Below are 26464 nucleotides of genomic sequence, written 5' to 3'. Positions count from 1 at the left end.
CAAGTGTTTTCTCAAAGGACTCCAATCCCTATATCCAGATATTAAACCTCCTACTCCTTCGTGGGGCCTTCACTTAATATTATCCTGCCTGACTCAACAACCTTTCGAGCCCCTACCAACTTGCTCCCTCTTACACCTCTCTATGAAAACAGCATTCCTGGTGGCAGTCTCCTCCGCCAGACGGGCAGGAGAAATAGCAGCTCCCATGGTAGACCCACCGTATACGCTATTTTTTAAGGACAAGGTTACCTTCCGATTACACCCCAAATTCCTTCCAAAGGTGCAGTCATCATTCCAAATCAATGAGCTGATACACCTACCAACTTTCTTTCCTAAACCGCATGCAAACTCTTTTGAATCCACCATGCATACGTTAGACGAATGCAGGGCTTTATCCTTCTATTTGGATAGAACCAAGCCCTTTAGGAACTCTTCTAGACTTTGTCTCCATCATGGAGCATTCCAAAGGGTCACCTATTTCTACCAGAGACTTTCAAACTGGATTTCTGAGTGTATCAGACTGTGCTCATCAGATAAAGAAAATGACGCCTCCAGCCGGCATCAGAATTCACTCCACTAGATCTGTGGCTACCTCCGCTGCCTTTCTATGCAAAGTTCCCCTGGCTGACATCTGTAAAGTGGCCACTTGGTCTTCTGAACACACATTTGTTAAACACTATGCCCTTACTCAAGGACCTCTCTCTGATACATGATTAAGCAGAGTTGTATTATCTACTGCATTCCTACCAAAATCTGAAGTCCCTACCTCCTTGAGATACACTGCTTTTCAGTCACCTAGAGTGGAGCGCCCACAGGGACATCTCTCTCTCTCTCGAAGAGGAGGTTACTCACCCTGTGCAGTAACTGACATTCTTCGAGATGAGTGTCCCTGTGGGTGCTACACTACCCACCCTCCTCCCCTCTACTTCGGAGCCTCCATGGTAGAGAAGGAACTGAGGAGACCAGTCACGCATGCGTACTATTAAGGTACACTCGGAGCGGGTGGGCAGGCTCTGCGCATGCATGGCCGGTGTGAGTACTGCTGTAAAAATCTCTGAGCGAAGGTGAAGGGACGCACCAACACCTGGAGTGGAGCACCCACGGGGACGCTCATCTCGAAGAAAGTCAGTTACTGCACAGGGTGAGTAACCTCCTCTTTAACTAATCTGTATATATTAAGACAAGGTCCCTACCCCAGAAAGCTTACAAAGGAAGACCACAGTCCACAAGCCGTTCTTCCCAAGTGGACCAACTTGTAGAATCAGGGATTTAGTCAGGCAAGTAGTTCCAGGAGGTCAGTACTGCTATTTGCATGAGTGAGGGTCTGCAGGATCTGGCCCTTAATAGGTATCGTACTGATGTAGGAGGAAAGGGAGTACAACAGTCACTGAATACAGCAGTCTTCTTATGAGCACATTTATTTTTCAACTATGTTAACCTTCCCAAACACTTTCTGCTAAGTATCTATATCCTGTCAAGCCATGGTAAACTCTCACAACAGTAAGCTCATGTGTGTGGGGGGTAAACTTAGCAACAACACTCTCTCTCATTCTTATTTCTGTGTGCATATGTATATGCATTCTTTTTACTGTTGGGATCTTAGTTTAGGGAGCTCATTCACAGCTGCTGGTGATTTCCTTCAGGAAGTCAATCTTCTATGAAGTCATATTCATAGAAGCCACTTGCAAACTAACAAAATGGAGACTGTGACTTCTGTGGGAAATAAGATGGAGAGGAAATGACTGTAAGCAAGAAAATTTACCTTTTTTAAGAACAGGATTGGATTTTTCGTGTCCTAAGAGGTTTGTGAATGTTTGATTAGCTGGTAGCAACAGCTAATTTCCTTTGTTTTCTTTCTCAGCTCTTTCCCAGAGGGGGGATTCAGCCTTGAAAAGTGCATACGAGTCTGTGCCTGTACTCTGTACATCCTCATGCCAATGCTATTGCTCCAGTTTCTTCTCAACCACCCTTGGTTCGAGATGGGGCATTGTAGTGTCCACTGCTAGTTTTCAGCTGCCTCAGTATTTTATTTTATTCCTTTTTGTTGTTTTATTTTTATTTTACTTTTTTTATTTACTTTAGCAGAGGTTTTGGGAGGGTTCCCTCTATTCTTTCTTGGGGCAGCCAGGCCCTTCTGCCCTTAGCCATTGTTGTCTGTGGCTTCCCTCCTTGAGTTATGCTAAAGAACCCAGGTTTCAAACCCTTCCAGACCTACCACAAGTGTTTTTCCCCCCCCTCAGCAATGTGGATTCCAGCTGCCTCTGACACTCTCAGAGCCAGCAAGGTCTGTACCAGGTTTTAAAGCAGATCTCACAAGCTGAGGGAAGACCGATGGGAGCGCTCCTTGAGGCCTGTGGGTCAGACAAAAGAGTCGCAATGTACTGTACAAATCATCCCGGGAGATCAAGATCCCAATCCTTATGTGCAGAATCACTGAGACTGTGGAAATGGTGCATTATCCCACTGCATAGGTATCTCAATGATCTACCTGCTGGGTCTATTAAATACAGTAGCAGACTCCCTGAGCAGGCACTTCCACCAGAACAATGAGTGGGAACTCAGCTACTTTGTCTTTCAAAGCATTTGCCAGGCTTGAGGCCTCCTGGAGGTGGATCTGTTTGCAACACCATTCATCATGAAGTGCTGATGATTCTGCTATGGTGCACGTGTGCGGGGCCACAACCCCCATGGCCACAACCCCATGGGGGCTGCTCTCCTATTCCCTTTGCCTTGCACGCTCTTGTATGCCTGTCCTCCAACACCACTGATCCTCAAGGCTCTAAGCAAACTGAAGCAAGACCTGATAGTACAATCCTGGCCAAGGCAAGTGTGGTTCCCAGATATGCTTTGCCTGTCTCTGTGAACCCCTATTTGCCTTTCTTTCTCAATGGAACTCCTCACACAGGACTCCAGCACCATAATCCACCCAAGTCTCTCATCCCTGCATCTTAAGGCCTAACTCCTTGATGGTTCTTGGGAATAAAATTGGTCTCCTCTCCTGAAGTTCACTGTGTACTCCTGAAGAGCAGGAAACCAGCCACAAAGAAAACCTATCTGCAGAAGTGGAGGTGCTTCCAAGTCTGGAGTGCCCATCGATTTTTATATTTGCTTCTGAATCTCTCCTTATAGACATTCTTGATTACCTGTGGATTTAAAAAACACGTGGGTTGTCACTGATCTCCATTAGGCTTCACCTAGCTGTGAAAGGTTTATTTTGGCCTTTTCTAGCCCTCCCATAGCTAGGTTTTTTTAAGGACTTTTTCCAATCTGTCTTCTCACATCAAGGACCGACCAACCCCCTCAGATCTTCATCTGGTTCTCAGTGCCTTAAAAACCCCACTGTTTGAGTCCATGGGTAGCTGTTCAGGCCTTTACCTGTCTTCAAAACTTTGTTCCTAGCCATAACCTCGTCAAAAAGGGTAGGGAGGTAGGGTCATTCAGGGCACTATCTTTTATTGTGACAAGGTGACCTTACACTCTCATCCTTTTTTCCTGTCTAACGTCTCTTCCGAATTCCGTGTCAATCAGGACATTCACTTACTACAATGGCTATTAGCCAAGATAATAAAGGAAGGCAACCCCATGCTCGAGGTGTCCCTAAACCACTGATTGCTAGAAGCTGGGATTGGATGACAGGGAATGGATCACTTGATAAATTGCCCCGTTCTGTTTGTTCTCTCTGAAGCAGCTGGCACCAGCCACTGTCAGAAGAAAGGATACTGGGCTAGCTGAACCGTTGGTCTGACTCAGTGTGGCCATTCTTATGTTCTACTAGTATTTTACCCAGGTCTCATTCTTCAAAGGATACCCTGGAAGTAAGAAGGACCCTTGACTTATAACTTGACAGAATAAGATCTCTCAGGGCTTCCCCCCTTCCTGCCCCCACCGGCTCTTTACTTCCTTTGCCAAGGGAATAAAAGGCAGTCGATTTCTAATCAGAGACTATCAAAATGGGTTTCTGGATGCATTCTAGCTTGTTATGAAGCTGCTGCTGGAGTGCATCTCTGACTTAGAGTGACTGCCCAATCCACTGGATAGCCCTTCTTAAGGACCTACTCATTGTGGATATTTGCAAGGCAGCAACCTGGTCTTCCATTCATAGGTTCCCCAGGCACTTGCTATCCTACCTGCTTTCAGAGCAGATTCAGTCTTTGGTGACCCTGTCCTCAGAACTGTGTTGGATCCGCCTTCTCAGCACCTGCCTCCACACTGAGTTACTGCTTGGGAGTCTCCAACAATGGAGCACCTATATGGACAATAATTCAAAGGAGAGGTTACTTATCTGTTCAGTAACTTGAGTTCTTTGAGATGTTTTGTCTCTATGGGTGCTCTGCTGCAGAGTCTTCTGGGCTTCGTAGTTGAGAAGGAATTGGAGCAACAGCAGGACTGCTCTCTCTCTGTATGCCCTTGCACCCGAGCCCAAGGAAGTATAGTGTGCTGGCATGGACCTGTGGAAACTGCTGACTAAAATCTCCTATCAAGAGTGTACTGGTGTGCACATGTCATATGGTAGGGCACCCATAGGGACAAAACATCTTGAAGAACTCAAGTTACTGTACAGGGTAAGTAACCTCTCCGTTTTCATTCAGATGTTCTGAGGAATAGAAATAAACTCTGTAAAAAAAACTAATAAAATAATTTTTTTTGAGGTTTTTATCTGGAATTGGTCAAAAATTTTCTCACTAACATTTTTCCACAGAAAATATTAGTGGGAATGTGTCTATGTTGACAAAAGGTGTTATTTTTTAACATCAAAACAAAGGGCAAAACATTTTGACCCCATCCAAACACTTTGTTCTGATTTCCCCCGCCCCCCAATTTTATATTAAATGTAAGGCTGAACTTGAAACCAAATGTTTTGACTGGCCCCAAATGAAACTTGTTCAGAGACTTCTTTTCACAGGGAATTTCTAAACTTGGACTCTTTGTTCTGATTCAGAACAATAACAAAAAATTTACAAATGTCAGAATTTCCTACAGAATTGAAACAGAGTTTCCACCAGCTTTAATTACATCCGTGAGGTATCAGTTCTTAATTTGATCACTGCTAGTATAGCACACTTATGGTCAAAAACTTCTGCAACTGCTGGAAGTTTCTACTTTGAGTTAAGTGGAAGTTGAATGTACGTAGCTAGGGAACAAATTCTGTCCTTTTAATGGTCACCTGTATAGAATATCAGGGTTGGAAGGGACCTCAGGAGGTCATCTAGTCCAACCCCTGCTCAAAGCAGGACCAATCCCCAATTTTTTTCATTTTATTTTTTTGCCCCAGATCCCTAAATGGCCCCCTTGAGGATTGAACTAACAACCCTAGGTTTAGCAGGCCAATACTCAAATCCCTGAGCTATCCCTCCCCAATATAGTATGCTGCTTTAGTAAAAAGGGTGTGCATTTTAACACACATGCTCAAAGAACTATTTCAAGACCTGGTGGGTTAATGCACATTAACTTTAAACCCACAAAACCTGGTGATTCAATCAGTTTTCTTACTATTCTTGTTTAGATTAGATTGCTTCTGAATTAACGTTTTAAATGAAAATGATGTAACTAAATATAAAGTAATATCTAATTAATAAATTTATATTTATTTTCTATTGCAGACAGCTTATGAAGATTGGTTTATCACGCTTTACAATGTGTTGTATTCCAGTCTTCCAGTTCTTCTGGTTGGCTTGCTTGACCAGGTATACTACTATGCTATTAAGAAAAATTATCCAAATGAATTTTAGAAGCAATTGTTAAAGAAAAAGATCAGAGTAAACATAATTGAAGTGACTTTTACTTCTAATCTGTGCCATTTTTAGGTTGCTAGATATCCTATTTATTAGAGGACAATAAGGCATGACCTGCTAGAGTAGACAAAGCTACTCAACTTCAGATACGTTAAGTGTTGAATTGATCTGCTCAAATGTGTGTAGGTCTTAGCAGACAGCTTTTCTCCATGAAGCTAATAGAAAATGTTGTAGGCTTCTTTTCATTAATAACTAGAAATACCAGAGCATAACAATTGCTGTGACTTTTTGTTCAGGCACTCGCTAGAGGGCAGTTCCCATTAATCCCATAAGTGTAGATTGGAATTGGATGGTGATAGCTTTCTTCACAATGGCCTGATTCAGCAAAGCACTTCAGCACATAATTCCAACTGACTTCAACAGAACTGAAGTACATGGTTAAAGTTAACCATATTTTAAGTGCTTTGCTGAATCAAGGCCAATATGTATGTATAGTACTGTCGAATGGCAATAATGGGGTTGATTATGAAGTATACTTGCATTATTTATCTTCGATTATAGTGTCGGAAGGTATTTCTATTTTTGAAACCATTTTCAATGGGAATAAATTTGGCAAAAAAAATTTATGCTGAAAACTTTAATATTTTATTTTTAATCTGAATGGGTCTTAGATTTTACTTTGGATTTACTTGATTTTCCAAATTGGGCTTGCCTATAGATTTTGCATGCATAGAAATGCAATGCATTTTTATGGTGGGGGGGAGGTTTAGAAGAAAAGAAATTTCAATAAATTCATGCAGTATGTATGCGTTAGAGATTTAAAAAAGAAAAAGGCCAGGAAATTGAGTTGCATTTCCCACAAAAATGCTCGCACTACCTTTTTGCGTGTATATATTATAATAGACTCTTCCCATTACGCTGGGCATTGTTGCACACTATTATGGAAATATTTAGAAATAGGTGTGACTGGAAGATATAGAAATGGTACGTCGTTTGAGTGATGAAGGAAAAACGTACCATATTCTTAGATATTCATATTGAATAAATACAAAGTCTAGGTCGTGGTAGCATGTTATTCCTTTCATTTCTGTACCAACACACTGCTGTTCTAGAGTCTCCCTGTCCATTTTCTAACTCTTTAAAAATATAGCTTGCATTCATATATGCAAATATGAATTCAAGTTATGTATTTTTTTAAGCTTCTGATTTTTATCACTTTTGGGGTTAATACAGAGGCAATCTGTTGGCTTGTCTTGCTTAGCGCCTCTCTCCTCCCACCCTAAAGATACATGTTGATGGGGGAAGATGTATACTGTGCTTCAGGTTCTATGGCTCCGATTTATTTCTAACTGCAGTAACTTTCCTTTTATTAAGGATGTGAGTGACAAACTTAGTCTTCGGTTCCCTGGTTTGTATATATCTGGACAGAAAGACTTGCTTTTTAACTACAAGAAATTCTTTGTAAGCTTAATACATGGAATTATAACATCACTGATTATTTTCTTCATACCGTACGGCGCATATCTTCAAACCATGGGGCAAGATGGAGAGGCACCTTCAGACTACCAATCGTTTGCTGTCACTGCAGCCTCTTCTCTCATAGTTACAGTCAATTTTCAGGCAAGTACATTTATCTTCATGATCTCCCCTGCTGCTCTGAAAGTGCATCTTTGTGAGAATAAACACTTAATTATCATTCAGTTTAAATCTTTTTGCATATTGATATACTTTTGCCTGGTTACTATCATCTTCCCCTTTGGTATATTCACAGAATATTCTATATTGTATTAGAACTATATAATGAATAGTGTGACCCAAGTGTCTGCAGAACAGATAGTTTTCAGAATATTCAAATACATGCTTCTGACTTCTACATCATAAATTCATTGTGAGTTATCTGATTTACTTTCAGATGGGTTTAGATACCTCTTACTGGACTTTCGTTAACGCTTTCTCAATATTTGGGAGTATTGCACTTTACTTTGGTATCATGTTTGACCTTCACAGTGCTGGAATACATGTTCTCTTCCCATCTAGCTTTCAGTTTACAGGTCAGTGTTTTGTTTTGTTTCACTATTCATGTGTTCTACCTCAAATGGTTATGTAACTAGAGTAAACACAGTACCAAAATGTCAGCTTATCAGATATCATTTGATGCCCAGCACAAGTAAGTAGAGGTGAATGTTAACTCACTTTAGAAAAACATTGCCTAGTTTATGGGGTCAACGTGTGTGTCTTAATCAAAATTGTTTTGTTGAAGTAGCTAACTCTTGAGGTATTTGTAGTTCCAAATTATGTAGTCAGTGGAATCATTCCTCCTTAATTATTTTATCTCAAGAAATAAAGAGCAGTTAAACCTTGGTACCTGTGTTGTGCAGTGTAGGGTGTTGCGTACAAAGGAGCAAAGTAAAAAGTGATCAGCGCAGAGTAAAGGGAAACCTGTAATCCTATGTTGAAGGCTGCTGTGTGGCTGCCAAGTTACTTCTGCACATCTGTGGGAGTAAGGCTCAAAGGTGAATGCTAATTTGCCTACTCACGCAATTGTATCACATCTCATGACCTTTGATGTTTCCTATAACTTTAGCTATAATTTAAAAAAGAAAGTATTATTCTCAAGCAAATTTTTCTAATCTTACTTGGCTGTGAAAAAGCTTGAAAATATAACCCGACTGCACCCTAAAGGATCGAAAACTAGAAGGCAAATAAAAAGGACTCCAAACTTGTTGTTTATAAAAAGGTCTCATGATTTTGGGGGGCCTGGCTCCAAATTTGTAAATGGTTTGGGTTGGTAATATTTAAGGGCCTTATATGTCGACTGAACATGCTTGAGATTATCTTTTTTTTTGCCCATTGTCCTTCACCCTCCCAGCCTTTTTAATTTGTGATCTGGGTAAGTGAGTGGATGTGCAATGAGCTTTAGACTCATCTTCCCAAAGTCAGGTGCCTAAACTTACTTGAAACCATATATGCATAACAAATTTCTTGCTGCATACTGCACAGGGATGTAGTCACGTATGAAACCAAATTACTTTCAGTTCAATATCAAAATCCATCTGAGAAAAATCCTGAGTTGCGTCCTGTACAACATATTCAAGCTCTTCGGCCTCTGCTTTTTAATAGTACTTCAGATTTTAGCATTTGTTCTACCCGGTTGCTTAAATTAAATGTTACGATTTAAGTGCTACAGTGCTTCCATATTAAATTAGCACTTACATTCTACACTCTGTGTGTGTGTGTATATATATATATATATATATATAACAGTGATCCTAGAGATTTCTCTTAATCAGTTTTTGCCCATTGAAAGCAATCAAAAAACCACATATGCCAGCCAAATACTTGTTCTCACCCTAACTTACCCCTTAAAGAGTTTTATAAGTTAATACAGTGAAAAGGAAATAAAAATGTTGTTGTAAATTTGTGGCTTCTGGCTCTCTCCTTACTTCAAACTTTTTCTTACTAGTTGCTTATTTTAGATTTCGATAGTTGTATTCAAACACACTTGGAATACTTCAATTATACATTTCAGGACAGGAAACATGAATGTAATTTGTTGTGCTATATAAATTTAATTGAAAACAGATACAGACTAACTTTCACTCTTATTTCTCCCAGGGACTGCACCAAATGCTTTAAGACAGCCATATCTCTGGTTGACAATACTTTTGTCAGTTGCAGTTTGTTTGCTTCCTGTTGTTGCAGTGCGATTTTTGTCAATGACAATTTGGCCTTCAGCAAGTGATAAAGTAAGTAGAAAAATTTGGTTAATTTGAACTGTATTTAGTTATATAAGTCAATAATATTCTTAATGTTCAGAAAATAAGATAACTGGTAGTGGCCTTTTGCCAAGAGCTGGGAATGGGCGACTTGATGATTACCTGTTCTGTTCATTGCCTCTGGAGCACCTGACATTGCCACTGTCGGAAGACAGGATACTGGGCTGGATGGACCTTTGATCTGACCCAGTATGGCCGTTCTTATGTTCTATAAGGAGAATGTCATTAGGACTGTGCATCTGGCTTCCTCAAGAGCCTGATACACCCTAAAATGGCAATTTAGGGTTTCTCTGAAGGCCTAACCAAACTGGCAGTTTGGGAACCTTGCTAGATACTGTTGGTCTGTTGCTTTGCCACCCCAATGGAGCAGGAAGTGTCAGTGCTTTGAGATGGTCTTCTCAATACTCTCCCACTGAGCCTTCTCCCAGTCTGCTTCTGCCTCTTTGTCTGATCTGCTGTTTTCCTCCGTACGTGCTGGCTCACGTGTATCTCCTTCTGCCACCTCTAACTCACCTGCTGACATTTCTCTCTCTTCCCTTCTTTAACTTCTTATTCTCTCTTTCCTCCACTCTTTGTTCTGTGGGGTAGAAGAGTGAAGATCATCTTCCCTCCCAAACAGTTTGCCCCCTTTCTCCATATCTCTCAATGGTGGGGAGTGACTGATGGTTAGAAAGGTCCGGGCCCTTCACATTTACCATAGAGCAGCAGGGAGCTTAATATATGTGAGAAGTTCTTGGTCAGGGATTTCTCTAGTTGCTGCTTAAAGAATGGCTCTTTGTGTCTGACCTCACACTATACAGTGTCAGAAGTGACTGAATCCTTGTTACTAGTGAAAGAGTAAAAGAAAGAAAAGAGATACCCCCCCCACCCCACCCCCGCAGACTGACAGTGTGGTGAGTCAGTAGGGAAAGTGGAAGATCAGACAACAGACCTGCGCCAAGAAAGTCTGCACCAAGAAGGAGATAAAGCCCTGTCACAGCAGTGGAGTCCATAGTGCAAATGGCTCTGTTTGAGAGGCTTGATTTTGGCATCTCAGCTGGCTCTGCTCAAGCCAGAGAATTGAGCAATTCTAGATGGCTTTGGGTTTAACAGATAAAGCACAAAAATACCTGGTACATGCTTTGATATTTGCAGTGGGTGATGCTGCTGAAGACATCCATGTACCTCATCCCCTCACTGATGAGGAAAAGAGAGACTACACAAAAGTGAAAGACGCTTCTGACGGCCATTTCATAGACAGACAGAATATTACATATGAAAGGGCCAAATTTAATAGGAGGTTCCACGAGCAAAGAGAAACAGCTGTGATTTTTATTATTGTATTTCATAGGCATGCTGAACATTGCAAATACAAAGCATTAAAAGAATAACTAATAAGAGACAGGATAGTTGTTGGCATAAAATACTTCAATTTATCAGCACAGCTTCAGTAGACCCAAATGTCACACTAGCAAAAGTGAGAATACAACAAACCATAAAGAAACAGCAATATAACTTATATGCTAGCAGCATATGGGAGACTGCATCAGACAATACTGGTACAGTAAAGAGGAAAGCCATAAATTAGAAAATAAGAACAGGGCACAACTAGAGAGTGGGAGACCAAAGAACCTTAATAGGAGGGAAATTTGGAAAAGCTGTGGAAAATGCAGCAAGACACCGTGCCACAGCTGTCAACAATGTCCAGCCAAAGAGACAACGTAGGAGATGCCAGAATATGGGACTTCCTGCAATAGTATGCAAATCACCAGGAGTAGTGGACACAGTCCAAGAGGGAGTGTTATCAGACAAGCCCTTACTTTTAGGGGCTATATTCTCAATAGAATAGAGAACTCCTTGGTACACAAGCATGAATCAAAATAGATGAAACCTTTAATTTAAAACTGGTACTGGAGCAGCAGTCACTGCAATTCAATAAATAAATAAAAATCATAAGCAATCCCGGAATGGAGATCTGCAAAGATCAAATAAGATTCTACATGGAGCTAGTAACAATACATTGGATGTTTGTGGCCAGTTCCTTGGGAGCCTGGAAAAAGAACAGAAAAGTCTTCCACAAATAATATATGTAATACAAGGATTGACAACTCCCACAGTGGGTTGCCAGCAATACAAAGACTACACCTAAGAGAGAAACTGGAATGCACCAATGGCAAAAAGCAAGTGCGGGGGATGAGCACAACAACCCGTATGCTGGCCCAGTCTGAGTAGGAAAATTCAGACCTCAGCAGAGGGTTGCAAAGTTTGTAACAAGGAAGAACAATCGCTGGAAACATTACTGTCTACAAAGTTACCTGACAGACCTCTGCAGCAGGTAGCAACAGACTTTTTTTTTTTCTTTTCTGGAAAGGTCATATGTACGTTATTGTAGTCTGTTACTTCTCCAGATATATTGACTTGATTGTACTTACACAGACTTCCTCAGCACAGGTCATACAGAAACTGAAGTCAATATTAGCAAGACATAGAGTTCATGAAGTCCTCATAGCTGATAATTGGCCTCAGTTTACTTCTGAAACATTCCTCGCATTTGCACAGGATTTGGATTTTGAACATTGTAATAGTAGTCCACATTACATCCTGAGCAACGGGGAGGTGGAGAGAGCATTTCAGATTTTAAAAAGACTTCTGCAAAAATCAGTGGACCCATATAAAGCACCACAGGCATATCAGTCAGCACCCCTCGCATCTGGACTGTTTCCAGTAGAATGTCTAATGGGAAGATATCTACCTGTGGCTCCGATACAGCTTAAACTGAAGTGGACACACCTGAAGGAATTTAGAAAATGGGTGCTGAAATACAAAATTGGCAGCAACAATACTTCAATATCAGAGGGGGGTAGCTGTGTTAGTCTGTATTCACAAAAACAATGAGTAGTCTGTATTCACAAAAACAATGAGGAGTCTGGTGGCACCTTAAAGAATAACAGATTTATTTGGGCATAAGCTTTTGTGGGTAAAAAACCCACTTCAAATGCATGGAGTGAAAATTACAGATACAAGCATAAATATATATTGGCACATGAAGAGAAGGGAGTTACCTTACAAGTGGAGAACCAGTGCTGAAGGCTAATTTAGTCAGGCAGGATCAACTATCTGAACTGAGACCAGGGATCAAAGTGTGGCTCAAAGGCTCCCAGAACTACTCTGAACTTGGCAGAAACTCCCAGATGTTACCTAATGGCAACTCCAAAAGGACTTCTCCAGAGGTATCAGGTTCATTTTCAGTATTTCCCAACACAGTACTGAGAGGATCTGGGACCTGCAGGTACTCTGTCAGGAAGTGAACCCCTCCACAGGGAAACTCATCAGAAATGAGAACACTGTCTGGAAGACTGGTCAGACCCCCTCAAAGACCCCCTCAAATACTATGTGGATGCAGTTCATAAGGGGACATACTAGTGCAAATAGTTTTAAGGAATTTGAAGTTTATTTTTAATTGTGTGTATATATGCCAGAGGTGGCCAAACCGCGGCTCACGAGCAGCATGCGGCTCTTTTACAATTAAAGTGTGGCTCATGGAGTACCCCATACAGCCCCCCCTCCATTCGCCACCTACCAGACTGGGAGGGAGCTCGGGGCTTCTGCCCGGTGGTGGGGCTAGGGGCTTCTGCCCAGCAGAGATGGGGGTGTTGGGACTTCAGCCCTGTAGGGCGCACCTGCCAGGGATCAGGGCTTCAGCAGGAGAGGGGCTGAATCCCCAGCATGCACGTCCCGTGGGGCTGAAGCCCTCAGACCCACCTCCCCACAGGGCTGAAAAGCCTCTAGCCCCACCACCCTGCTTCAAGGCAGAAGCCCCACTCTGACTGGCAAGCCATGGCTCTCGGACTTCTGAAGATTGTCGTACGTGGCTCAGAGGGTCAGTAAGTATGGCCACCTCTGGTATATATATTGGTTGATAAATTAAGTTTTAATCTTTTATTCGAAAGAAAAGAGGATGTGACATAGCTATAGAGTTCCCGGTCCTCAACAGTTACCAGAGAGGACCAGGATGTGTTGCAGTGGGGAGCTTAATAAACGTGGGAACTTCTTGGTCAGGGAGCTTTCTAGTTGCTCCTTAAAGCATGACTCTTTGTATCTGTCCTCACGCTAAAGTGATGATATCCATACCTGATCTAAGGAAGCCTATTCTGTCACCCCCATCACATCAAGAGCCAGCAGAATGAGGTGCAGGCAGTTTCCAGGCAAACTAAATACGTTCTGGTAATTGGGCTGGGTGGGAGTGATGGGATGCACATGTGTGTTGTGTGCGTGAGGGGGTGGGGTGTTTGAGAATCTTCAGTCTTAATATTGGATTGTCTGCAGAATTGTTTATATATGCTTTTATTTAATCGTGATCTTAAGTATTCTAGTGCTGAGTCCATCCATAGGTCCAAAACTTTCTAAATAATCCTTATCTGAATACCAGTTGCCAGACATTCTGCCTTGGCAAGACACGTCTGGCCACAACTGTTAAAACAGGCTTTCATATATTTATCTTCCCTATACTTCAGTTTGCAATCTGAACACATAGCAGTGGCTAATGTAAACCCTCCCAGGCTCACTTTGGATAAAAAAAACCTGCCATTTTTGGCTTCAGACTATATTATAGTTTTATTTGTATTTACCACTATAAGATTGTGGCAAGAGGCAGCAGTGGTTTTCTTTTGGGTTTGTGTGTTTGTTTTTACCTAGAACTGGCAAGAAAGCCCCTTGTGGGATAAGAGTTGTGATTATTAAAATCCTGTTGTCTTTTAGATTTTATTTTTAAAGTTATTGCCATCTGTAAACAAGAAAATAAGCTTAGATACAAAAGTCAAATTTTTCATTTTGTTTACTACACAACATGCCCACTCTAGCTTGGAATGCCTTAAGAAGTTAATAAAAATGCAAAATAAAATAATTTAAAAATCAATTTTTTTAAACATATGCTTCTGGTTTTAACTCGGGTAAATTTTAACAAGAAACTCTTTTATAAAACTTGTAACACTTTTTAAAGTTACCATCACATTGTTCCCAAGACATTAAGTACAAATGAGCATCTGTTTTCCCTCTAAATTAACCTGTTACACCCTTTCCTTTCATAAAGATTCAGAAGAACCGTAAGAAATACAAGACTGAAGAACAGTGGAAGCGAAGGCAGAGCACTTTTCGTCGAGGGATATCAAGCCGTCGTTCTGCTTATGCTTTCTCACATCAACGGGGATATGCTGATCTTATTGCTTCTGGACGTAGCATACGTAAAAAACGAGCACCTTTAGATGCGGTGCTACACCACAAGGTGGCCGAAGGTAGACAAGTTGGTGAAACCAGCTGATGATTGTCTAAGATTTAAGTTCTAGAAGACAGGCTTTTTAGCAAATGATTGCACAAAGAATGTTTATTTTTTATGGAAGACTCGAGATTTTTTAAAAAACGAGATGACATGAGATTATGAAGACTTCAAAATTTTCTTACAAAACTGCTTGGTTTGGGACTATTGAAAAACAGAAAAAACCAAGAAGTATGTGTTGTTTTGTTTTAAGTAAATCCTAATCCTTGTGCAAGTATAATGTGAAACTGAAGGATATATAAAATTCTAGGGTCTAAAAACCCAGAGTTTTAATTTTTTAAGTGATGCTTGGAAATGCTAAATTTTATCCCTTTTTTTTAATTATAATCATGAAATAAAATTGCAGCACACATTTCTTACCTTACTTTAAAGATGAAGAGCTGAGAAGCAATCAAACTGTATGTGCCACTTTGTTAAACAATTCTATTTATACAATGGTAAAGGTGAATTAGATAACTAATATTTTTCTTCCTTTAGGGGAGCCATGCAATCTGACCTTTCATACAGCTAAACTAGGCTCCATGGTGGTATGTTGTAGTCACTCACTTACTTGGAACAGATTAACACATTTTAGTGAAAATACAATCACAGTTGTAGGTATGGTTACAGTCCATTCCTGTTTACTAAATGGTTCACAGTCTTTTTTTTTTTTTTTTAACTCTTACGGTTCTATCACTGACTTGGGTTATTCTTTCAATAACTTCTCTGTGTCTCAGGAGGAGAGTGTTCTGGAAAACAGTGAAGACCTCAGGATTTTTTGAAACACTTTCTCTGAAATATTTTTGTGTCTACCTACTTGTATAGTATTTTATGATGTTATTTGGTTACTGGAAAACTGCCTTTTGAATTGGCAGATTTGATTTGTTCATTTCAGTTGAGTTTCATAATGCAACAATTTATAAGAACAGATAAGGAAGAATAGGCCACTTTTAAGTTGAACATACTTCAGTTGGTAATTGTTGAACAGTGTCCTCTAATTGGGGAGGGAAGGGAGGAGAAAGTCTCTCTTTTTTTTTTTTTTTGGTACATATTACATGCATAGACGCACACACACACTCTCACATAGTTTCCTCAACTTTAGGATGTATAAATGTTTCACCTTTTTTTTTATATATAATACTGACTTACACCAGCATTAATAACTGTTCCAATGTTTTTTAATAGGGCATAAACACAATGTGTACAGTTAATCTTTTAGATCTAGGCAAAGAAATGTACATTTCATAATTTTAATGGAGCAAATGCAAGAAAGTTTACAGTTTTTCTTTTAATAGGGGATGGGAGCAGTATAGTTAATTTTAAAGAAAAGGAAGTGTATAATTTCAGTTTCTCTCATTGAGAGATGTGGGAATGGTCAACAATACAAGTGTCAGTCTTCTAAATTGGGTGCAATATTAATTTTAATATACAAATTGATTTGGATGTATTCCATTTACATATAATTGAGGGTTAATACGTAACATATTTTGTTTATGGATAACAAATGTTTTCATAAAATATCTTAAATTTTAATCTTTTGACCAATGTGGAAAACGAAGTGGTTTTTACCATTTTTATGTTCTATTTGAATGATTATTAAACAATTCTGTGTAAATAAGGTTGATGCTACTTGTAAATCAGTCTGAATTATTGGATTGAGGAGTTGCTTGTGTAATAATATACAAACAAAATATTTGTTAACGATTGGGAGAAAACATCTGAGATATTTCTTGGCCTATCAAAGGTTGAAAGTCAAACAGCTAGCCACCTAGAGCAGGGCTTCTCAGACTTTTGTACTGGTGACCCCTTTCACACAGCAAGCCTCTGAGTGTGACCCCCCCCCTTATACATTAAAAACACTTTTTTATATATTTAACACCATTATAAATGCTGGAGGCAAAGCGGAGTTTGGGGTGGAGGCTGACAGCTCGCGACCCCCCATGTAATAACCTCGGGGCCCCATGAGGGGTCTCAACCCCCAGTTGAGAACCCCTGCCCTAGAGCAAGAATGCCTCTTAAGAGAAGATAGCACTTATCAAAAGAGTGGAAAGATGTTATATTTTGGGCTGGGCAATTGGTAGTACTGAACTGAAGAGGAGAACATTTTAAAAAGATGATATTTATTTCAGAGTGCAGTTTACACTTTGACTTATGTATCTCTGCTACATTTCAGTCTTCATCTGAATTCTTTAAGCCAGCGGTTCTCAAGCGGGGGTCCACGGGGCCCCGCCGCTGAAACGCAGTGCCCTGAGCCCCAGTGCCGCCCTGTCCCCACACACCCCTGTCAGCCTGAAGTGGGCAGTGGTGCAGAGCTCCAGCCTGGCACCCTGTCCCACCCCTGCAGGACAGAAGCTGAGAGCAGCACAGGGCTGAAACCCTGAGTTCCCCGTCCCTCCACTGCCCCGAAACCAGGGCTGAAACCCCGACATGGGCAGAAACTTTGAGTCCCTGGGCAGAGTTGAGTGGGCACAAGAGTGTTGCCCCCCACAAACTGCAGTGCCTTACCCAGAGCAGGGCAGTCCGTGGGGCAGCTCCACCTCCCCCCCCCCACCTCCTCTCCAGCAGCTCCTGCCCTCTGGCCAGGTCCTAGGCGGGAAGCTGGAGCCAGGCAGTGCGGAACAGCTGCTCCTCTGACAGGTGGTGCCACCAGGGAGCAGGCAGCCAGGGCATTCCCCCATCTGCCTTTAGTGCCTGGGGTTGTGCCTGCTTCTCAGCTTCCAGCCTCCTTTGACTGCTCATGCAGCTGGTCAGAGCTGCCCAGGCAGCTCTGGGCCCAGCAGAGCCCTCAGGGAGCAGCCACTGGCACACAGCCCCGAACAGGTAGGTGGCCTGCTGAGGTGAGTCAGGGGGTGGAGGTGGCACTCCCTCCCTGGACCCTGCTGTGCATAGCTGGCCAAAGCCCTGCTGGCCCTTGCCCCTCCCCCCCAATAGAAGTCAAACTATGCCTATGCCCAAGGGTTCTCACCCCGGCCTGGAGCCCCGAGTCCTCCCCCGGGCTCCGGCCTGGAGTTGTTCTAGCATGTTGAGGGGGCCACTTAGAAAAACGTTGAGAACCCCTGATTTAAGCCATACTGGCTTGGGCTGTGATTTTGTCTGATCTCACACACTTATACCAGTGTCAGCCTGCAGAGAGACCTCCATGGAAACACAAGCTTTTGCAGGAAGTGGTGCTAATTTCATCTGATGGAATTCTTCTTTCAAGTCATTGAACACATGACTTAATACGGTACTAAGAGACCACTTCTGCTGGAATTACTGCCTTTCAGATGAGGCTTAGTCCCTGTTCATTTAAAAAACCCATGGTACTGACAAGTAACAATTTGGTCAAGTATACTCTGCCTACCTGAATTCTCCTGGAAGCTTCAGTTGGGTACAGTGTTCACAGCATGCCCTGAGAGGTTGTGTACAGTTGCCATGTACTGTGTGATGCCTCTTGTAAACTATCTTTGAGAGAGCTGCAATGCAGTGGTGGGTTTATGGATCCCGGTGTCATACAGTTGGACAAGTCCTCTGGGATTGTGTAGAAGTCAATACTGTCTTGATGACAGCCTGATATACTAGTGGCCTGATGGGACTCCATAAACTGCTATCCTCTGCCAGTTATTCAGTGGCCCCCTGAACCTGAAATTATTCTCACAGGTCACCATAGTATGTAAATTGTCTGTGACAGATGACATGGGAAGGCAGATGAGCAGAGTGCTGACGACAGTCTTGTGCTGAATCAGATTAGCAATGATACTAGAATCTTTAAAATCTCTTATGGCTGTGCTGAAGACTGTCTTTCTTCACCACCACCTTGCCTAGCTGAACTATTTAAGATGGTTAACAGCTTGGTAAATTAGAACTGTTTGCATCCATCGCTGCTTAACTATTGCTCACTGTGATGTTCCCCTCTGGTGTTATCCAGACCCGTGATCTGCTAGGTCACTCTAATCCTTGACTCTAGGAGCCAGCCTTACCCTGCTCTGCTGTGAGAACACCCACTCCTGGGCTGTTCACGCACAGCCTCTGGCATGTAAGCTGCTCCTTGGATTGTGAACTGAATGATACTAGCCAATATTTCCGGTCCCAGACACAACCCTAGGAACCGCAGTCTTGCAGTGTCAGTTATGCCTGCTGGACTGCAAGCTTTAGTAGGGCCAGGATTTCACCAAATGTTTAATAGTGATGTGGGTAAAAAATTGGCATGAGCGAAGACTTATTCTAGGACAGAGTTCCTCTCACTTCTGGTAGAGCCTGTTTCCCCATCTACCACAGAACTGTGCTGCGGGGTGTATTTAGGCACACATTTTCCAAACTGGTCTGAAATCTGTCTAGCACAATTTAGAGGTTAGATTGACAGGTAAAATGTGTATATATTCTTCACGAGCAGTTTCTCTTATAAATTTTGCTAGCAAGCATTTACTTGTATTTGTTGTAAGTCAGCTGTTTGATCTGGTGATTCATTATTACTTTGATTCATTAGTGTGACTAATTATGCTATGACAGCCATAATATCTTTTGTCAGAGGGGGGAGGGCCAATAAATGCCAAGATTTTCCTGCCTTGTCTTCTCACCCCCCCCCCCCCCCCCAGTAAACTATCTTTATGAACAAGAAGAGTCATACACTACTACCCGTAGAGTATGTACCACTTATGGCACATTATTAATTTGCAGTAGTACCTACTATACGCACAGCACTTTCCAGACACTTAAGGACATTCCCAGTTCTGAGGCTCTCACAACCAAATGAGAGGTCACACATTTACAGGGGTGACTGTAAAAGGAATCTAATGCATGGAGTTGAAGCTTTCTGCTAAAGACAGAGTTGACAAGGTCAAGCACCATATTGCAGGGATGAAAAGACTCTAGTGAAGCTATTTTAAATGACTGTTCAAAAGACAAAAAATATTGTTACATTGGAGTGGTCTCTTATGTCAGGAGGTTGCTTAACAAAGATGATAGCACAGATTTCATGGCACATCTGTCTGATGGAATTTCATCACGATAACTTCCTTGTTCTGCAGTCTCTAAATTTATGGGCATGCTTTAGTGCAACATACCCATCAACATGCAAAGTCTAGGTGGATTTTAATCTTGGGCAGAAATATCTTGTAATGTTGTTGAAGTGTTTCCTTCAGAAGGAGCTTGTTCAGTCAATTTATTACCTGTAAACCTGAACCGGGGTATCTTTGCTGAGACAAAGGCAGAAAGCATGCCAAGGAATGTTCATTAGGATGATCTTGTGTAAAAAAAAAAAAAAAAAAAAAAGGCAAAAACCTTTTTTTTAAAAAAAAAAAAATAGCTTAGACAAAACTGACTCAGCTGAGGCATCTAAATATAGAAATGGAGTACTAGTGGCACCTTAGAGACTAACCTATTTATTTGAGCATAAGCTTTCGTGAGCTACAGCTCACTTCATCGGATGTACTCAGTGGAAAATACAGTGAGGAGATTTATATACACACAGAACATGAAAAAATGGGTGTTATCATACACACTGTAAGAAGAGTCACCTACTACAGGACAGGCCCAACAAAGATAATAACAGAATGCTACTAGCCATCACCTTCAGCCCCCAACTAAAACCTCTGCAACGCATCATCAAGGATCTACAACCTATCCTGAAGGATGACCCAACACTCTCACAAATCTTGGGAGACAGGCCAGTCCTTGCCTACAGACAGCTCCCCAACCTGAAGCAAATATTCACCAGCAACCACACACACCACACAACAGAACCACTAACCCAGGAACCTATCCTTATAACAAAGCCCGTTGCAAACTGTGCCCACATATCTATTCAGGGGACACCATCATAGGGCCTAATCACATCAGCCACACTATCAGAGGCTCATTCACCTGCACATCTACCAATGTGATATATGCCAGTAATGCCCCTCTGCCATGTACATTGGTCAGACTGGACAGTCTCTACATAAAAGAATAAATGGACACAAATCAGATGTCAAGAATTATAACATTCATAAACCAGTCGGAGAACACTTCACTCTCTGTGGTCACTCGATCTCAGACCTAAAGGTCGCAATATTAAAACAAAAAGACTTCAGAAACAGACTCCAATGAGAGACTGCTGAATTGGAATTAATTTGCAAACTGGATACAATTAACTTAGGCTTGAATAGAGACTGGGAATGGATGTGTCATTACACAAAGTAAAACTATTTCCCATGTTTATTCCCTCCCCCCCATGCCCATTTTAGTAATGTAACTGAATTATGGGCAGAATTCAGATTACAGGAGGATGCTTTAAAACCAGTACCCACATTTGGACATTCTATTCTTCCCTTAAACCTGCATCTTAATAGCCAGGAACAGGAAATTCGGGAGTTAACTAGCCCCTGCTGGTGGAAATAAGTGTACAAAGTGGAATTACATCCATGGTGAAGACTGATAATTACCAAAGCTTTTAATGATAATGTAATTGTGGTCATTTTAATTCTACATTGTCAAGTTTATTAGTGGTACAAAATGCTGCAAAATTGTAGACATATTTTAAAAATGCTTAATGTAGTAAATCCCACATAATCAAGTTTTAAGGTGGAGAATGTAGGATAAGTATTCAATTAAAGAAAGTTAGCTTAAGTTTAGTTAAGGAACTATATGTGTTGTAAAGAAAGGCCTGACTAGCAAGTAGAAGGAAGGCCTTGAAAATAATAAATGATGAGGACAGAAAGAATAAAGTAGGAAGGATATCTGATTCAAATAATAACTAACAAAATAAGGGGAAGTTTCTAAAAAAGCCTCTGATCAATAGCAGTGACTGCAGAGGAAGATTTCAGAGTAGTAGCCGTGTTAGTCTGTATTCACAAAAAGAAGAGTACTTGTGGCACCTTAGAGACTAACATTTATTTGAGCATAAGCTTTGTGAGCTTATCCGATGAAGTGAGCTGTAGCTCATGAAAGCTTATGTTCCAGTAAATTTGTTAGTCTCTAAGGTGCCACAAGTCCTCCTTTTCTTTTTGCAGAGGAAGAGAATTTGTCTTAAAATGAGCTAACACAGCCCTTCTTCAGCCCACACACCAGTGTTAAAGCCTATGTGAGCCCAGGTACAATGGGAAAACTATTGAACAGCAACTGCATACAGCAGGGGTGGCCAATCTGTGGCTCCGGAGCTACATGCGGCTCTTCAGAAGTTAATATGCGGCTCCTTGTGTAGGCACCGACTCCAGGGCTGGAGCTACAGGAACCAATTTTCCAATGTGCAAAGGGGGTGCTCACTGCTCAACCCCTGGCTCTGCCACAGGCCCTGCCCCCACTCCACCCCTTCCCACCCCCTCCTCTCAGCCTGCCATGCCCTCACTCCCCCCCGCCCCGCCCTGATGCCACAAAACAGCTGATTGGGAGGTGCAGGGAGGTGCTGATTGGTGGGGCTGCAGGTGGCCAGGAGGCGCTGGGAGCGGGGGGGCGCTGATGGGGGGCTGCTAACATATTACTGTGGCTCTTTGGCAATGTACATTGGTAAATTCTGGCTCCCTCTCAGGCTCAGGTTGGCCACCCCGGCATACGGTATCATTTGGCTGATGGATTTTTTAAAAAAGTATGGTTAAATTAGCGTTTGGTAATTTCTCTTATCAATTTTAAAATATTAAAGATTCCAACAAATAGTATCTAGGTTCCCCACCCCACAAGGCAAAAAGAGCCCAGATCAAGGCAGCAGTTTCACAATGATTATTCCTCTAAGGACTGTATTTAGTAAGTACAGTTTTGCAAGCTATGTGTACTAAATTTTTTTTAAAAAAGCAAAAAACGTATGTTTAGAACTGCCACAAAAATTAGGCTAAAATGTCAGTTAATTTTTAATTTAATTTTTTTAAAATTAAGGCGGTAAAAAAGCTTTTGCACAAAGTAACACTACAAAATATGAAGAAAATTGAACAGTTGGGAGGGAGCTGTAAAAATATTTTTAAAAAAATGGTAAAGAGAATGCTTGGTTTAATAACAAAACATAGTTATGGCAGTATAATTCAGTGCAGTCCTGCCCAGTGAAACCTTTAGTAGTAAAACAAATTACGCAGAGAGAAGCTCAGATGGTGACAACTACCACCACTATATGCCTTTTTTTTTTTCCTCCTCTGAAAAGGTTTTACAGCCATTCTGAAGGAAATGGGCTCTTGCCAGAAAATGTGTCTGTAAATAATAAATTATGCTAATTGCTGCAGGCAGCGTGACAATCTGGTTTAAAAATTATTAAACTAGAAATAATTTAATCAAAATCTCTAAAAGACATGTATTTCTATATGGTGTAACTACTTCCAAAACTTGTAAAAATATAACCATGATAAAATTTAAAAAAATGAAGAGCAATTATATAGTTTTAATATTTTTAGTAATATTTATTTTATATTAAAATGAAATAGAATTTTTCATGGGATTTTAATGGTTCGAGGTTTTGTTATGATTTTGAATGGCCACTGCACTATTTAAAGTAGTTTTATTATTTGCAATTAATAATTTGTTAAAAGAAAACAGAATTTGGATGGCACTTTTGAATAGCATTTCAGTGACTGGGGTTCACTTATATTTACTTATTTTTTATAGAATGCATACCTTTGTATAATTTAATTTTTACTTTTTACGTTATATTATTACACTAGGTGCTGTACAAACAGAACAAAGAGTCTCATTATTTATCCCCCTTTTCCCTGCTCCAAAGACATACTTATGCTCATAAATTATTTTCTATTGTATGAAATTACAGATTGAGTTCCCAGTAATAACTTCCATCTAGAAATTATGCATATTAGGAAATCATTCTTTTCAGATTCTCATTCCTGAAGAATAAGCTCAACACAGGTGGATACTCAAACAAGGGACGGGCGGGGCAGACGGGTTAGATTTCAGTTTTACTTTAGCTCACAAGCCCCCTTGCACAAATGACATGTTGGGGTTTTCTTTGCTAGAGAAATAACTTGTGTTTAGCTGATTATTTTCTCTAGAATGACTCTCAATACATATCTGCCTAAAGACAAAACTTCCTCAATTATGTCTTGGGTTGTGCTAGGTACCTTTTGGCTGACCTTAATGCTAACCTTGATTCAGGCTGAATTGTGTCAGCTCCTTGTGTTACTGCCCACGGGCATGAAGTTCACCACCCATGGCCCATAGTGGCTGGAAGCACAGACAGGTGAGCTCTGAACTGCTTTCCTGGTGACCAACTGCTCTGGGCAGGTGATCAGTGAACTAATTCCTGGTTCATCCATACTAGACCTATAAATAGCTGATCCATCTATAACAAATCTAGAAATAAACTCAACAAACATATGGAGGGTGTCCTCTGAATGGGTTGACAGCTAATCAGCAGCCACTGTGAAGGTACTATTTGTCTGTGTTTTGGACAGAGACAGCAGCACTGCAGGACCTCAGCTCCCCTGGGAGAAACTAAAAGGTGTACAAGACAATTTCAGAGGGAGTTGTGAAGTTAGGTACTCACCAAACCAGTGACCAATGCTTGGAGAAAATGAAGGGTCTGGAGAGGGGGCTAACAAAGGCCAAAGGCTATAATCACTACTTAAGTGTCCATCTCCTCACAGAATGGATGAAAGACTGTTCCATCACAATAGCTAATAGACACTGCCATGGTGATATTACTGAGGGACAGGTTGTTGCATCTGAGAACCATGGGGCCCAGGCCAGTGCCTCTAAGACCAGAGTCTCCAATACACTAGGGGCTGAAAAATGTTATCACTTTCTGAGTCTCATCTTCAACTGGTTAGTTTATGGTCAGTAGTGTCTAATGTTGTATTCTCTTTTGCATCCCAATTGCTGGAACTATTGATCCTTCTGTTATATATAGGGCCTTACCAAATTCACAGCCATGAAAAACACATCACGGACCATGAAATCAGGTCTTTTGTGTGCTTTTCCCCTATACTATACAGATTTCATGCAGGAGACCAATGTTTCTCTAATTGGGAGCCTGACCCAAAAGGGAGTTGCAGGGGTTCGCAGTATTGCCACAGTTACTTCTGCTCTGCCTTCAGAGATGGGCAGCCGGAGAGCGGAGGCTGTTGGCCGCGTGCTCAGCTCTGAAGGCAGTGCCCTGCCAGCAGCAGCGCAGAAGTAAGGGTAGCAGTACACTAGGGTAGGGCCCTAGTTATATATAACAAATTGTATATTTTAGTGGTACTATGGAATGGGTGACACAGCTTAGCAAGAAACTAAGATTCAAATTCTGTTCCTAGTGTGGACATAATGTCTATTATGGAGTAGTACTCGGATTACCTTCAATATCTGCAACCTGTTCTTGTATCTTAGTATGTATTCGTGCACGGGATGATGTAAGGTCAGTGCCTGATCCTGATTTTATTGAAGTCACTCTAAATCCATTCAGAAACTGGTGAAGAATGCAGGATCCTGCTTTATTAAATAGAATGCATAGCTGTGAGCACACCTCAAAATGGCTCCATGATGTGCACCAGTTTGGCTTTTTTAAAATATATTCTAAGTTCCCTAGTAGTGGGAATTCACTTGTGTTTGATCCTGTAAAAACTTACTATTTAAAATCCCTCCTGCTGCCCTGAATATCTGAATCCATCACTACTATTCACTATCTGAATAAGGAGAGTGGAATTTGGTACATTATAGTGTGCATCTCTGACCAAATGTGTAAACTCTAGTCAGGGGTGGGAAATGCTTTGTGTTGTACTACTTTATCATTTTGAGATGCTAAATGTAATAAGAACAATGTTAATATACTCTACCCTAAAAGGACTTCTACTTTCTCTGCTGCAGCATATACCTCAGTTCGTAATAAGTTTTCAGTACCATACAAGTGGCCAGCAATGCAGTCCTTCAGTTGCTCTGCAGTGCAGCTTCTGCCTTACATGCACAAGCATGGGATGATGGGCTTCTTATGCAGCATGACTGTAATAAACATTTCATGGCAAAAATGAGAAGATACACCTCAGAATAAAATTAAAAGCCACAAACAGGGTTGCATTAGTAAGATTAAAACAAAATATAGTGGGAAGCAGGAAAGTAACAGCAGAGGTGAATGTACAGGGGCTTCTATGATTAGTTAAAGGTCTGTCAACCTCTCTGGAACCAAGCTGCTTTTTATTATTTCCTCATTACGCTGTTTTGTCATGTGCAATTATTTATTAGGGGTGGGATGCTAACCCTGTTCAGCATCTGTGTTTGTAAAACAACCCCGCACTCAGCGCTGTCCATAACCCTTAGGGCAGGAGATGGGTCTGGGCTACTTTACGAGTCACCCAGCTCCTCTCCGCCGCACGTTCAGCAGCGGTGGCTGTGACTCTCCGCGCCAAGGTGCGCGCTCTCTCCCCCCGCAAGCCCGGCTGGCGGGAACTGGGCCCCGGCCTGCTCCCCGCGGGCGCCGATCCGCTCCGGCCCAGCGCCTGGCACAAGGGGTGTTCCGAGGCTTCGCATTCCGCGCGCCCCGGGCCCCGCCAGCCCGAGATCCCCCCGCCCGCCTGGGCTGCCCAGCGCTCCCAGCCGCGTCCGGTTCTGCACTCAGCCAGATTTCCAGCAGCTGAAGCACCGCGCCTCCCGGAACCCAACCGGTCCCTCCACCGCGGAAACCGGGCCCCTGGCTCAGCCGCAAGGAGGAGCCTCTTTCCCGGCCCCGGGGACGCGTGCAGGGCCGCAGCCCTGGCTCCAACCCCGCAGCCGCAGCCAGCGACCAATCCCGCCGCGGCGCACCC

At 41.8% G+C, this 26464-nt stretch overlaps 1 protein-coding gene and 1 long non-coding RNA gene across 3 annotated transcripts in view; one reads left to right on the top strand and one right to left on the bottom strand.

Moving 5' to 3' along the window:
- ATP8B1 (ATPase phospholipid transporting 8B1) overlaps window positions 1-14886 on the top strand; it is a 135597-nt gene extending 120711 nt beyond the window's left edge. For both annotated transcript variants that reach the window (XM_037902581.2, XM_037902580.2), the window contains 5 exons: window positions 5601-5684; window positions 7107-7352; window positions 7645-7783; window positions 9348-9478; window positions 14577-14886. In XM_037902581.2, the coding sequence (XP_037758509.1) occupies window positions 5601-5684; window positions 7107-7352; window positions 7645-7783; window positions 9348-9478; window positions 14577-14804 (828 nt within the window). In that variant the 3' untranslated portion in view covers window positions 14805-14886. The remainder of the gene's footprint in view (window positions 1-5600; window positions 5685-7106; window positions 7353-7644; window positions 7784-9347; window positions 9479-14576) is intronic.
- LOC119566627 lies at window positions 1340-26448 on the bottom strand. Its single transcript, XR_005225905.2, has 4 exons — window positions 25502-26448; window positions 7243-7400; window positions 4128-4246; window positions 1340-3143 (listed from the first exon to the last, which is right to left on the bottom strand). It is a non-coding gene; the product is annotated as an uncharacterized LOC119566627 (long non-coding RNA).
- Between the last annotated feature and the right edge of the window lie 16 nt (window positions 26449-26464).

The sequence above is a fragment of the Chelonia mydas genome, chromosome 5 (genome assembly GCF_015237465.2).
Source record: "Chelonia mydas isolate rCheMyd1 chromosome 5, rCheMyd1.pri.v2, whole genome shotgun sequence".
Lineage (NCBI taxonomy): Eukaryota > Metazoa > Chordata > Testudines > Cheloniidae > Chelonia > Chelonia mydas.
This window is presented reverse-complemented; position numbering and strand designations above follow the sequence as displayed.